This window comes from Megascapheus bottae, chromosome 21 (assembly GCF_031878675.1).
Source record: "Megascapheus bottae isolate mThoBot1 chromosome 21, mThoBot2.hap1, whole genome shotgun sequence".
In the NCBI taxonomy this organism is placed as follows: Eukaryota; Metazoa; Chordata; class Mammalia; order Rodentia; family Geomyidae; genus Megascapheus; species Megascapheus bottae.
The window spans coordinates 11,942,500-11,957,067 of record NC_143529.1 but is presented as its reverse complement, the minus strand read 5'-3'; the positions used below and the strand labels follow the sequence as shown (position 1 = coordinate 11,957,067).

The 14,568-nt window shown below is 37.9% G+C and overlaps 1 protein-coding gene across 1 annotated transcript in view; it reads right to left on the bottom strand.

Moving 5' to 3' along the window:
- Bmpr2 (bone morphogenetic protein receptor type 2) overlaps window positions 1-14,568 on the bottom strand; it is a 101,952-nt gene that overhangs the window by 41,586 nt on the left and 45,798 nt on the right. Inside the window, exons 2-3 of the mRNA XM_090354613.1 lie at window positions 5,276-5,446; window positions 3,466-3,636 (exon numbers count right to left, since the gene is read on the bottom strand). Of these exons, the coding sequence (XP_090210739.1) occupies window positions 3,466-3,636; window positions 5,276-5,446 (342 nt within the window). The remainder of the gene's footprint in view (window positions 1-3,465; window positions 3,637-5,275; window positions 5,447-14,568) is intronic.

Here is a 14,568-nt window from a genome sequence, read left to right as displayed (position 1 = left end):
TCTAAAAAAGTGAGAAATTTATAATACAAAAATGTTAATATATAGTTACAGAAAGATATCTGTCAATTCCTATGTATTTAATGCTGCCAATTGTGTGCATGTGTACACCTTTGGTAGTTTAGAAGTTAACTCTTTTACTTCCTATAATGAAAATATGTCCACATTCTTGCCATGGTCTCATGGCATATGGAGGATACATCCCTGCCCCTTTACTTTGAATTGGCCACATGCCTTAATGAGACTAATAGTAGGTTGGCAAATAAAATGTGAGCATATAATGTATCATAAAACATGTGTGGGTAGCGGGGCCATCTCTCATCTGAGCCTCAGTCAAAGGCAAACTGAACTACTTAGCACTGAGCTGGGTTCAGCCTAGATAATCCAAATTCCAGCTGACCTATAGATCTATGAACACGAGAATACATGTTTACTGTTTAATCCATTGAGTTTAGGACTAGCTTCTTTATAAAATTTTACTAGCAAATAAATATAGGATAAATACAAAAGTTTATCTACTACTGACTATGTAAAATCTGACACAAGTATATTTTATAAGTATCTTTCAATGTTTTAAAAGCAGGCATCTTAGAATACATTATTTTGGTCCTGCCAATGTTTTTCTTACAATCATAAGCATATTAACATTCAAAGTGAAGGAAGGCATAGGTCACTGCCCTAACTTAGTACTGTCCATCTCTGGCTATTCAAATTTTTTCTCCTGTGTTTCTAGGAAGGACAGGACTGATCACTAAACATCAACTGACAAGAATCAAATCTACTGCTCACACTGCAAAGCCTTTTCTATTGTGACAGGGCTCTAGCCTCACTAAGCCTGAGACAGTAATCAATCAAACCACATTTAGGCTGCATAAATAGGATTACTAATTATGCATAACTCTTCCCCCTCTCCCTAATCCTGCCTCTGTTTTAACCTAAAGATCACATCTGTTTTCCAAAGATTGGCGAAATGCTTATTTTCCCTCCTCTCATGGCTGTGTTAAATAAATATCTTTTCTCCCCTCCTTTTTCCTCCTCTTTCCCTCCCCCTTCTCCCCTCTTTAACGGGCTTATTGCTTACTGGAACCTAGTCTTTTGGGACTCTCACAGCCTGAGCATTTGCCCTGTACTTCAGAATGAAAAGGAGTATAAAAGTAATGCCTAGAAACCCACTATTAATACAGAATAAATTTTTAACATCATATTTATTTATAAACTAATATTAATTTATTTAAAACAAAGTATTTCAGTTGGTTTTTTTTTTGGAATAAGATATAATACAGTCAAAGTCGGGCGTGGTAGCTCATGCCTGTAATCCTAGCTACTCAAGAGGCTGAGATCTGAGGTGAGGGTCATGGTTCAAAGCCAGCCCGGGCACCAAAGTTCAAGAGACTCTCATCTCTAGTTAACTACCAAAAAACTGGAAGTGCGGTGTGACTCAAGAGGTAGGGCCGTAGCCTTGAGCTGAAGAGCTCAGGGACAACGCCCAGGCCAGAGTTCAAGCCTTACAAAAACAAAACAAACAAACAAAAAAAAAGAACAGGAGGAGGAGGAAGAAGAGGAGGAGAAAAGAAAAGAAAAGAAAGCTAAGAGCTGTTAAGGAGGCTGAGATCTGAGAATTGCCGTCTGAAGTCAATCTACATAGATAAATCTGACTCTTAAATTAGCCAGCAAAAAGCCAGAAGTGGAGTGGTGGCTCAAATGATGGAATGCCAGTCTTGTGCTAGGCCCTGAGTTCAAGTCCTAGTAATGGCAGAAAATTTAAACAAACAAACAAAAACCAGACGCACTAGACTCTTAGAAGTCAATTTCATGGGAAATAAATTTTAAAAATAATTATTTTCAATAGAAAAAAGACATCCTGGGGGCTGGGAGTTTGGCCTAGTGGTTAAAGTGCTTGCCTAGCATGCATGAGGACTCGGGTTCAATTCTTCGGTACCACATACATAGAAAAAAGCCAGAAGTGGTGCTGAGGCTCAAGTGGTAGAGCTCTGGCCTTGAGAAAGTCCAAGGACAATGCTCAGGCCCTGAGCTCAAGCCCAGGACTGGCAAAAAAAAGAAAGAAAGAAAAAAGACATTCTATTGTAATAGTGAATGGAATATAATTAATTATACCCTACTTTAGAGGGAAACAGACTGCATTAAGCCCTTTATAAAACAAACAATAAACATTAAGGCTAAGAATGTAGCTTGATGATAAAGTGCTTGCCTACTATGCACAAATCCCTGGGTTTGACTCCTCAGTACCACATAAAGAGAAAAAATCAGAAGTAGCAAAGTGGCTCTAGTAGTAGAGTGCTAGTCTTGAGCAAAAGAAGCTCAGGGACAGTAGCCAGGCTCTGAGTTCACATTCCAGGACTAGCTAAAAAGAGCAAAATGAACCCCACAACTTCTATATATGTATATATCATCATACATTTAAAGTAATTACCTATTCTTGGACATATAGTTTCTAATATTATGTGATTACAGGTGATAATACAATGAATGATTCCATATGTGAATTTTAATATGTATATATAACAGTACATTTAAACTAATTACCTATTCTTGGACATGTAGTTTCTTTCTTTTTTTTTTTTTTGCCAGTCCTGGGCTTGAGCTCAGGGCCTGAGCACTCTCCTTGGACTTTCTCAAGGCTAGAGCTCTACCACTTGAGCCTTAGCACTACTTCTGGCTTTCTTTTTCTATGTATGTAATACTGAGGAATCAATCCCTGGTCTTCGTGCATGCTAGGCAAGCACTCTACCACTAGGCCAAACTCCCGGCCACTGGACATGTAGTTTCTAATATTATGTGATTATAAGTGATAATACAGTGAATGATTCCATATGTGAATTTTCATATTACTAAAGATATATCTTCCAGATAAATTCTTACAAATGTGAATGTAAGGGGAAGACTAAGTACGTATATACTTTTCTGTTTGTTTTGGCCAGTCCTGGGGCTTGAACTCAGGGCCTGAGCACTGTCCTTGGGCTTTCTCAAGGATAGAGCTCTATCACTTGAGCCACAGCATCACTTCTGGCCTTTTCTATGTATGTGGGACCAAGGAATTGAACCTGGTCTTTCTACATGCTAGGCAAGAACTCTAACACGAGGCCAAACTCCCTGCCCCTCCCAGAGATTCTTTTGCTCAAAACTAGCATTCTACCACTTGAGCTACAGTGCTACATCTGGCTTTTTCTGTTTATACAGTACTGAGGAATTGAACTGGAGACTTCATGCATGCTTAGGCAACAACTCTACCACAAGTCACATTCCCAGCATAAGTATTACATTTTGATTCAAATGTATCTTGTACTACACTGATAGCTTGCCAGTCCTTATAATCTCTTAGATTTTGAGTGTTAACTAATTATAATATTGTATACTAGAATTCTCCCTCTTATACCTTTCAGCCTTGAATACTTTATTTTGTATTTTCAAAGTCTCTAGAGAATGGAATTACAAAGAAAAGTTACTTACTGAGTGCTGTTGTGTCAGGAGGTGGAAAATTTTCAGTAAAGTTGACATTACATAAATCTGTGCTACAGCAGCAAAAACGGTATGTTCCATTTTGAATTGAGGGTGGGGTGGTAGTTACTACACATTCTTCATAATGACATTCTTGGGGATCTCCAATGTGAGACCAACATCCTATAAACCAGTGTTAACATAAACAAGTTAGAAACAAAATGATAAACAAAGATAAAAAGAAAGCAAATAACTGCACTAAATATGATTTTTGGGGGGTGGGTCATGGGGCTTGAACTTGGCCTAGGTGCTGTCCTTGAGCTCTTTAGCTCAAGGCTACCACCCTACCCTTGAGCCAAGCACCACTTCCTGTTTTCTAGAGGTTAACTGGAGATAAGAGTCTTAGGTTTTTTTGTGCTTGAGCTAGCTTTGAACCTTGATCCTCAGATCTCAGCCTCCTGAGTTAGCTGGTGAGCCACCTTGCCCAATTTGCACTAAATATGAGAAAGCAGGTATACCTAAGTTATAATCTTCAAAACCAATTTTTTTGGCCAGTCCTGGGCTTCAGCTCAGGCCATGAGCACTGTCTTTGGGCCTTCTCAAGGCTAGAGCTCTACCATTCGAGCCACAGCACCACTTCTGGCTTTTTTCTATGTATGTGTTACCAAGGAATCAAGCCCAGGTCTTCGTGCATGATAGGTAAGCACTCCACCACTAGGCCAAACTCCCAGCCCCCAAACCAATTTTTTAAAAATGGCAAAGGATATCACAGACACATCAGAAATATACATACACATCTTTAAATATAATATGATAATTCTGTATAAGTAATAGCATACCCTTTTTCATAGCTTTTTTTCCTTCATTAGGATATGAAAAGAATATGAAAGTATACAGATTAAAGTTTGAAAAATACATGCACATGTAAACATAAAGGCATATAGAAAACATACATTAAGTGATAAACTATTAGCAAAAATCTTTATTATAATTATGAATTTTCCTTCAATATTGGGTTTGACTCCAGAGTCTCATACTTGCTAGTCCATTTGCAGACCTTATTATACCGGGGGTTTTGCTTTGTGGATCTTGGGGCTTGAACTCTGAGCCTGGGTGCTGTCCCTGAGCTCTATACTGGTTAGTTATTTTTGATAGGTTCTAATTTCCTACCCAGGTATAAGCCTGAAATACTAAGCGATAATAGCAGGCATGCACAATCACATCTATCAGTTATAAAGGAGTCTTATAAACTGTTTAGCCAGACTGATTCCCCTAAGTTTTTAAGTTTACATATGTGAGGCGCTAGTGCCTGGATTTGGGGGGGTTATTTATTTATTCATTTATTCATTTATTTTTCTAGTCCTGGGGCTTGAACTTAGGGCCAAAACACTGCCCTTGAGCTTTCTCAAGGCTAGCACTTCACCACTTGAGTCACAACACCACTTCTAGCTTTTTCTGTGTATGTACAGGGCTTTGTACATGCTACGTAAGCACTCTACGACCAGGCCACACTCCTGGCCCTGTAAAAATATTTTTAAGGGTATGAAATTATAAGCTTTTGCTTTTCTTTATAGATTTATTTTTCAAGCTTCATTTCACTGTATATTAACGTAATAAGTGTTTTAAAGCTAAAACTAAATTTTGCCTTACAAATTTGGGACTTACAGGTGTATAAATACACATGTGTATATATAATTATGTACATATACATCTTTAAAACTTACTATTTGTCTGTAATGGATTTTAATCTAACTACATGTTCTTTTTAGATAGACTTCAATTAATGAAACACAAAGCCATTTATAAAAATAATATTACTTGCCTTGCTTTACAAGATTTATGTCTCCTTTTGATTTCTCCCATAGGCCATAGCAAGTGCTACCTTTTGAGCATAATATTGTTCCATTTTCATGAGAGATTCTACTCTCACCTATCCCAAGGTCTTGTTGATATGGGTCTTTGAATGCACATAGTCGTTCTTGATTCTGGGAAGCTAAAATTAAAAAATAGCATTACATAAACCATCTTAATTTGCATGATAGAATAAATTTTCCTAATAAATCCTTCAAATTCAAATTGCTGAGTAAAATTTCAATTTTTCATTTAGTCAATAGCTTTCTTCTACTCATTAATTTGAACCATCTAAGCAAGAAACAAATATTAAAACATCTCGCAAAGCAATCCCTTTTACACAAAATTCTTACCACTCCTCCACTTCTTAAACATTTTTGTGTCCAAAGAAGTATCCATCAAAGGAAATATACAAACTAGGTATCATTAAATATTACAGAAAAGGGTAAGGGAAATTAAAAAAAAAAAAAAGCAAATCCAAACAACATTAGGATTCCACCCCACTCCAGTTAGAATGGTCATTATCAAGAAAAGTAATAAAGCTGGGAGCTGGTTGCCCAGCTAATCAGGAGGCTGAGATTTGACTATCACAGTTCAAAGCCAGCCAGCCCGGGCACAAAAGACCATGAGATTCTTATCTCCAATTAACCACCAGAAAACCAAAAGTGACACTGTGGGTCAAGTGGTAGAGCAGTAGCCTTGAGCTGATGAGCTCAGGGTCAGTACCCAGGCCTAGAGTTTAAGCCCAGGACTGACAAAAATAAAAAGCAATAATAAAAGATGACATCAGGGATGTGGCCAAAAGGAAACACTACTACACTGCTGGTGAGAATGTAAACCTGTTCAACCATTCTGGAATAACACTACAGAGATTCTGCAAAAGACTAAACATAAACCTTCCATATGACCTAGCAATCCCACTCCTGGGCATTTATCCTGCTGACCACAACAAGGCCACACTAAAATCACCAGCCTAACCATGTTCACCGTAGCATTATTTACAATAGCTAAGATATGGTATCAATCCAGATGCCCCTCATTGAATGAAGGAAATATGGTATACATACATAATGGAATTCTATGCTTCCATCAGAAAGAGTGGCACTGCCACTCTTGGAAAAAATTATATTAAGCAATGTAAACAAGAGGTTTTTTTTCTTTGTTGATGTTTTTGTTTTCCTTATCTTTTGTCTTTGTTAGTTTATCTGCCTTTGGGAGAGCAAGGGAGGGCACAAACAGAGTAGGAGAAAAGGGTGAACAAATGCAGCAGTGATACTCACTAGACACTATGAAAATGAAATATATAACTTGTGTGTGGAGACAGGAAAAAATGGGAAAAAAAGGGGGAAGGGTTAACCCTATTCAAAAGGAAATGTATTTACTACCTGACATGTAAGTGTAACCTCTTCCCTTTATAATAATGATTATTTATGCATTTTAAAAGAGAAAATATCCAAGCTATCAACTTTTAAGTTTTTATTTTTAAGTAGTTGTACAAAGATGTTTGAATTCAACATTCAGTTTATGATATAATACCTTTTGGTCAATGTCAATATTATTCCACTATTCTCCCCCATTTCTCCTAGTACTCAAGTTACCTGGTTCCATTTTCACATCTATACTTTGAATATTCTGATTATATTTGACCACCCTTCTCCCCACTTATGTGACCTTCCTCCATTTGACCTGCCTTGACCTTGGGTAACATTTTGGCTTCCTAGTATTCATTTTTTGTTAAACTGTAAGTTCAAACCAATTATTCTTTTGAACAACTAATTTACAGGAATCCTCCCCTGTATATACTACACTTTATCATACACACACACACACACACACACACACACACACACACACACACACACACACACGGTCCTGTCACGCTAGCAACCTTTTTTTGTTGTTGGTTTTTGGCCAGTCATGGGGCTTGAACATAGGACTAGGGTGTTGTCCCTGAGCTCTTTTGCTTAAGGCTAGTGCTATATCACGTAAAGGCACTTCTGGTTTTCTGACAGTTAACTGGATTCTCCTGGACTTTCCCACCCAGGACTGACTTCAAAACACAATCCTCAGATCTCAGCCTTCTGAACAGATAGGACTACAATTGTGCGCAGGTGGTACCCAGTTGAGATCAACTTTTAAATACTAACCAGCCCAGAGATCAAATAATTTTAAAAGAAATTCAATAGTATCCATTCTTTTTGCCATCCTGGGGCTTGAACTCAGGGCCTGGGAACTGTCCTTGGGCTTTCTCAAGGTTAGAGCTCTACCACTTGAGCCACAGCACTACTTCTAGCTTTTTTCTATGTATATGGTACTGAAGAATTAAACCTGGGTTTAGGCAAGACCTCTATCACTAGGCCAAACTCCCAGCCCTACCATATCCATTCTTATATTTTATAGTATTTTGTATATTAGACATGCTAAATAAATTAAGGTATTAAAGAACAACTAAATGTTAGTTTTTCTGGAGTGGGGTGTGTGTGTGTGTGTGTGTGTGTGTGTGTGTGTGTGTGTGTGTGTGTTCCAAAACTAGATTTTTTGTAATAATTATACAACTCTCTATATTTACCAAAAAGTATGAGGAGGGAATAGAATCACATGATAAAATACTGGGTAAATAAATTACTCTAAATGGGCAATACTATATATACACACAATAACAGATGCTGACATACATGTGGGCCAAAAGAAATCCTAGGAAACTGCTGGTAGGAATGTAAACTTACTCAACCACTCTGGAAAGCAGTATGGAGGACCTTCACAATACTAAACAGATTACTACCCTATAATCTAGCAATTCTATTTTTGAGCATTTATTCACAAGATTACTAATTAGAATACAGTAAAGTCAGCAGCACTGCAGCACTATTCATCACAGCCAAAGTATGGAATCATCCCAGATGCCCTTCAGTGAACAAAGGATCAAGAACATATGGTAAAATATAAACATGAAATTTTACTCATATGTTAGAAAGAATGATATTGTGTCATTTGCAAAGAAATAGAAGAACCTAGGAAAAATTATGTTAAGTGAAGTCAGATCCAAAGTGTCAAGGAATGCATGTTTTCTCTCATAAGTGGAAGCATAATTTATAAATGTTTATAAAAAGTTTATAAAAATGTTTATAAATTTATAAACACTTTGGTATGGATGCAAATGTACACAAATGTATTGACCATAATATGGAATACAGAGGAGAGAATTTAAATGGTGTAATTCCTTAGAAAGGCTAATTTACAGTCCAACAAAACATTAAGAAACAGGTAATTAAAAAGTAGGGGTTAAGATCAAGGGGAGGAGGGCAGATGAGTGAAGAGTAAGGGGTAGGGTGAATGCAGTCATAAAATTCAATGCATAGGGGCTGGGAGTTTGGCCTAGTGGTATGGTAGAGTGCTTGCCTAGCATGCACAAAGACCTGGGTTCGATTCCTCGGTACCACATACATAGGAAAAAAAGCCGGAAGTGGTGCTGAGGCTCAAGTGGTAGAGCTCTAACCTTGAGAAAGTCCAAGGACAGTGTGCAGGCCCCGAGTTCAAGACCAGGACTAACCAAAAGAAAAAGCCAAATCACACAGAATCTGAGGAAAATAGGTGAAAAAGTGGAGCAGTAGAGCTCATTGGACATGAATTAAAAAAAAAATTGAATGCATAGCCTACAAAAATAAGAAAACTGAGGGGAGAGGTATGGTTGGGAAGGGTGAGAGAGAATAATGAATGAGGTGACATCAATCATGATGCAATATATTCATAAAATGCTTTTTCTTTTTCTTTTTTTGCCAGTCTTGGGGCTTGAGTTCAGGGCCTGGGCACTGTCCTTGGACTTTCTCAAAGTTAGAACTCTACCACTTGAGTCACAGCACCACTTCTGGCTTTTTTGTATGTATGTGGTATTAAGGAATTGAACGCAGGGCTTTGGGTATGTTAGACCAACACCCTACCACTATGCCACACACCAGGCCCCTAAGCTGCTTTGTTGAATGGCAACTCCTTATCTAGTTACTTAAAGATAATAAAAATATAATTAAAATTTAAAAATACTCTAAGCAAATTTTTTTATTAAGTTTAGCTGAATGATAGTGGCTCACAACTATAGTCCTACTTACTAGTGAGACAGAGATCAGTAGAAATGAGCTTTGCCAGTTCTGCGGCTTGAACTCAAGGCCTAGGCACTGTCCTTGAACTCTTCAGTTCAAGGCTACTGTCCTACCCCTTGAACCACAGCATCACTTCCCATTTTCTGGTGATTAATTGGAGATAAAGAGTTTCTCAGACTTTAGTGCCCAGGCTGGCTTTGAACCACAATCCTTAGATCTCAGCCTTGTGACCAGGTAGATTACAGGCATGAGCCACCATCCAGGCTTGAACTCAGGGTCTGGCTCTATCCTTGAACCTTTCTGTGCTCACTTGAGCCACCCCAGTGCTTTTGGCTTTTTCTGTGTATATGGTACTGAGGGATCAAACCAAGGGCTTCATGTATGATAGGTAAGCACTCTACTACTAAGGTACACCACCCTCAGCCCTTCAAGAGATCTTATCTCAACAAAAGAAGCTGGGTGTGGTGGCATATGCCTGCCATCCCAGCTCTGATATGAAGCATAAACACAGGGTTCAAAACTGGCTTGGGCAGGAAAGTCTGTAAGACTGTTACCTCCAATTAACTACCAGAAAACCAGAAGTGGAGCTGTGGCTCAAAGTGGTAAAGTGCTAGCCTCGAGAGAAAGAGCTCAGGGACAGTACTCAGGCCTGGGTTCAAGCCCACGACTGAATTAAAAAAAAAAGGAAAATAATGTGCTTTGAAAAATTTTTTAAATCTGTTTCAGATATTGTAACTACATTGTAGATTCACAGCTCAAAACTCAGCATAAGCTTTGAGTTTCTCAAAATGTTTTTCCAGCCTTATATCAAATGTCAAAAGTGTAAATATTGGGAGTTTGGCCTCGTGGTAGAATGCTTGCCTAGCATGCACGAAGACCCAGGTTTGATTCCTCGGTACTACATACATAAAAAAAGCCAGAAGTGGTGCTGAGGCTCAAGTGGTAGAGCTCTAGCCTTGAGAAAATCCAAGGACAGTGCTCAGGCCCTGAGCTCAAGCCCAGGACTGGCAAAAAAAAAAAAAAAAGTGTAAATATTGGGAGTTTTTTGTTTGTTTACTTTCAATTAATTTTCCAATACAGAATCAACTTCAACGAATTCTAATTGTTTACCAAGTTACATCTAGATAACTTTGCCAAATAATTAAAATGAGCAAAATGAGAAAAGTTTGAGCTATAAAAATGAGTTACCATGAGGCACCAGGAAAAAAAAAGATTGATGAAATATATCCAAATAACTACAAGCTAATAAAAGACAATGGAGAGAGTTTAGTTAATGGACAAAACTTACAAGGGAGAGCAAGGAAAAGGATTTTAGTCAAGCCAACTATATGAAAAACTTCTATTTGAGCCCGGAGTTTGGCCTAGTGGTAGAGTGCTTGACTAGCACACATGAAGACCTGGGTTTGATTCCTTGGTACCACATATACATAGAAAAAGCTGGAAATGGTACTGTGGCTAAAATGGTAGAGCTCTAGCCTTGAGAAAGCCAAGGACAGTCTCAGGCTCTGGGTTCAAGCTCCAGGACTGGCAAAACAAACACACAAGACCTTATATTTGGTTGGCAGTAGGGCATTTTACTTATTGAGTCTAACATTTTGAGAATGAGAGCAGTCTACACTTTTTTTTTTTTTCCTGCCAGGCCTGGGGCTTGAACTTAGGGTCTAGATGCTATCCTGTCCCTGAGCCTCTTTGTGCTCAAGGCTAGTGCTCTACCACATGAGCCACAGCACCACTTCTGGCTTTTTCTGAGTAGTTTATTGGAATAATAGTCTCATAGGCGTGTCTTCCTAGGCTGTCTTTGAACCATGATCCTCAGCTTTCAGCCTAATGAGTCGCTAAGTTTAAAAGTATGAGCCACTGGCTCCTGGCTCAGCCTACAGTTTTTATGTCTTCAAGATACAACATGCAAGTAAGATTCAGAAATTGAAAACTTCGGAATTATATATAATTATGGTGCATAACTTTCAAAAAATTCTATAAAAGATTTTATAACCTAGTGGTAGCCAATTTATATCCTTCAAAGTTTTGGCAAGCACAAACATGAATTATAATTTTAAATAAAACTTTACTTACTGGCAGATACAAACTGAAAAATCAAATAAGTAAAACATGGCTTGTTAAAAAAAAAAAAAAAAGGATCAAGGGGCCGGGAGTTTAGCCTAGTGGTAGGAGTCCTAGCTTAGCATGCACAAAGACCCAGGTTCAATTCCTCAGTACCACATACATAGAAAAAAGCTGGAAATGGTGCTGTGTCTCAAGTAGTAGAGTTCTAGCCTTGAGAAAGCCCAAGGACAGTGTTCAGCCCCAGAGTTCAAGGCCCAGGACTGACAAAAAAGATCAAATAAAATGAAAGCGATGTTTATAAATAAAATTAATAAAATTATCTATTAATAAAATAAATATCTAATAATCATATGCTCTGAACATCTGCTCAACTCAGAAATGCAGAAAGAGGTGTTTTATTGAACAACAGCATCTTGTCCCTAACCTCTATAATCCTTTTAAAAGGGAATTATGGGGGGCCAGGAGTTTGGCCTAGTGGTAGAGTGCTTGCCTAGCATGCATGAAGACCGGGGTTTGATTCCTCGGTACCCCACATACGTAGCAAAAAAGCTGGAAGTGGTGCTGAGGCTCAAGTGGTAGAGTGCTGGCCTTGAGAAAGTCCAAGGACAGTGCTCAAGCCCTGAGCTCAAGCCCAGGACTGGCAAAAAAAATAAAATAAAATAAAATAAAAAATAAATAAAAGGGAATTATGGGGGAAGGAAGGAGGGAAAGTGAGAGAAAAACATGGGAAGGGGTAACAATGTTCAAGAAGTACTTACTACCATTACTACCGTATGAATGTAACTGTAACCCCTTTATACATCACCCTAACAAATAAAATGGAGGATTCTATGGATGAACATAAATTTTCCTGGCAAGGATTTTATTTTATACCACTAGCACTATGCTCTTTGTCTATACAATCTAAGAGTCACATAACGCTTATTTTCTAGTAGCTGTATATTTTTATCTGTACTAGAGAAGTCTAAATGTCTTATCTCTACCCTGAAACAAAGTTCAGGGACTAATTCTGGATATGCTTGTGTGTTTGGCTTCTGTTTATCTAAGTGTCAAAATGAACTATCTAAAATAAACAACACAAGAACCGTGCAGAGATGGGGCAAATGACTGGATAACTGAAGCAACAATAGTCCTTTCCCAGAACACAAACTTCTCAGAACAAGCAAACTGGGATTTCAGATTCTCACTATACTTGTTTTATGAAATAGATGAAGGGAAGAGTATCTTAACCTAATAGAAATACCTCTACAAAATATGAAATAAACTCAAATTTTAAAATTCAATTATAATAAATAAGTCCCTAACTTTTCCATATTATGGTTAATCCTTTTGTAGGGGAAATAATCCTCTCAAAAATGAAATACTTATCCTCCCTCTTTTTTTCAGTGCTGTGAACTCAGGATCTTATGCATGGTAAGCAAGCATTATATATGTCTACGTCCAGATTAAATTATCACAATACCAAAGAAAAGAAAAGGCACAGTAGGGAAAGAATGCCTCTTGGGCATTTTCCTGAACTTCATGGGGCTGAACTTGGGGCTTCCTGAGACTCAAAGAACTCAGCTCATTGTCACATTCAAGACTATAATTTATTACACCTAAATAATACAAACCAAACTCAAGTCAGCAAAGGGAAAAGTCCTAAGAGAATACCTGTAAAAAAAAATGAAGTTTAAGCTTTAAAAAGTCTTCTTTCGGGCCAGGAGAATGGCCTAATGGTAGCGCACTTGCATAGCATGCACAAAGCCCTGGGTTCAATTCCCTGGAACTACATACAGAAAAAGCCAGAAGTGGCACTGTAGCTCAAGTGGCAAAGTACTAGCCTTAGGCAAAAAATGTCCAGCGGGGGTGGAGGAAGAAAGTGTCCAAGGACAGTGCCCAGGCCCTGAATTCAAGCCCCAGGACTGGCAAAAGAAAAAAAAAAAAGAAAGAAAAAGTCTTCTCCCGTGGAGTCAAAAAGATGCACTTAATATAATACCTCCTGGACTGAACTGTAATAAAATATGTGATGTTGTTGAACAAGGGAAGCTTACAGACTCAGTGTCCAAAGTTGGTCACGTAGGCATCCTCAGCCTAGCACGTACCAAAATTCCAGATTTCCAGAAGAAAAGGAGATGTTAAACATACACTATATTGTTTGCACAAACAATTTAGGTACAGTAAACTACACTTATCAGAGAGGCAACGATGGGAACACTCCCAAAACCCAAATTCCCAGATGCCAGCCAAGGGCCAACCCTGAAAGCAGGCCTTTTCAAGGATAGAAGTAGAAAGCCTGCTCTTTTAACTCTTTTCTGTATAAATGCCTAAAGCAGCCAAAAGCTGATTTAACCCACATGCGTGTACACATGCACACGTACACCTGACAAACATGTCAGTTAATCCTAACTCTCTCAAACAGTAGTAATAAAGTATCTTGCTCTCCCCTAGTTCAGAGTACCAGCTAAACTCCACAAAAACAGAAATGAACCTATACCTTTAAGAGTTTATATATCCTTGGGTCTGCCTAACAAACTGGTCAAATATTTACATGACTGCTATATTGCCAACCAATGCTCTAAATCTGTGGATATGGTAGGAAAGAGAATGATTCCCTCAGATCTTATATTCTTCTGATGGAAATAAGACAAGTCATAAATGTATAAACCAATAAAGGATTTCATAGAAAGGATCTGGATAGCTGGTTTCCTACCAATAATACAATGAAATAAGTTATTAAAAATTTACTCTAGAAAGAGGAGTAAATTTTAGAATATGCTAGAAATATTCTTTACCTATATAATTTATTATAACTGTTGTGAACTAATATAAAGTACAAATTTTAATATAGATGGTCTTAAGATCTTAAATGATCTTTCCAAATTTCACACTAATGAAATAAATTTTAAAAATATGTAAAATGCCTTACTGGAGCACTGTTTTATGGAAATAAAAACTGGCATTTTTTAAACTAATAAACATTTAGGTTACGAAAATCATAGTTCAGGGCCGGAAGTTTGGCCTAGTGGTAGAGTGCTTGCCTAACATGCATGAAGACTTGGGTTTAATTCCTTGGTACCACATACATAGAAAAGGCCAGAAGTGGTGATGTGGTTCAAATTAGTAA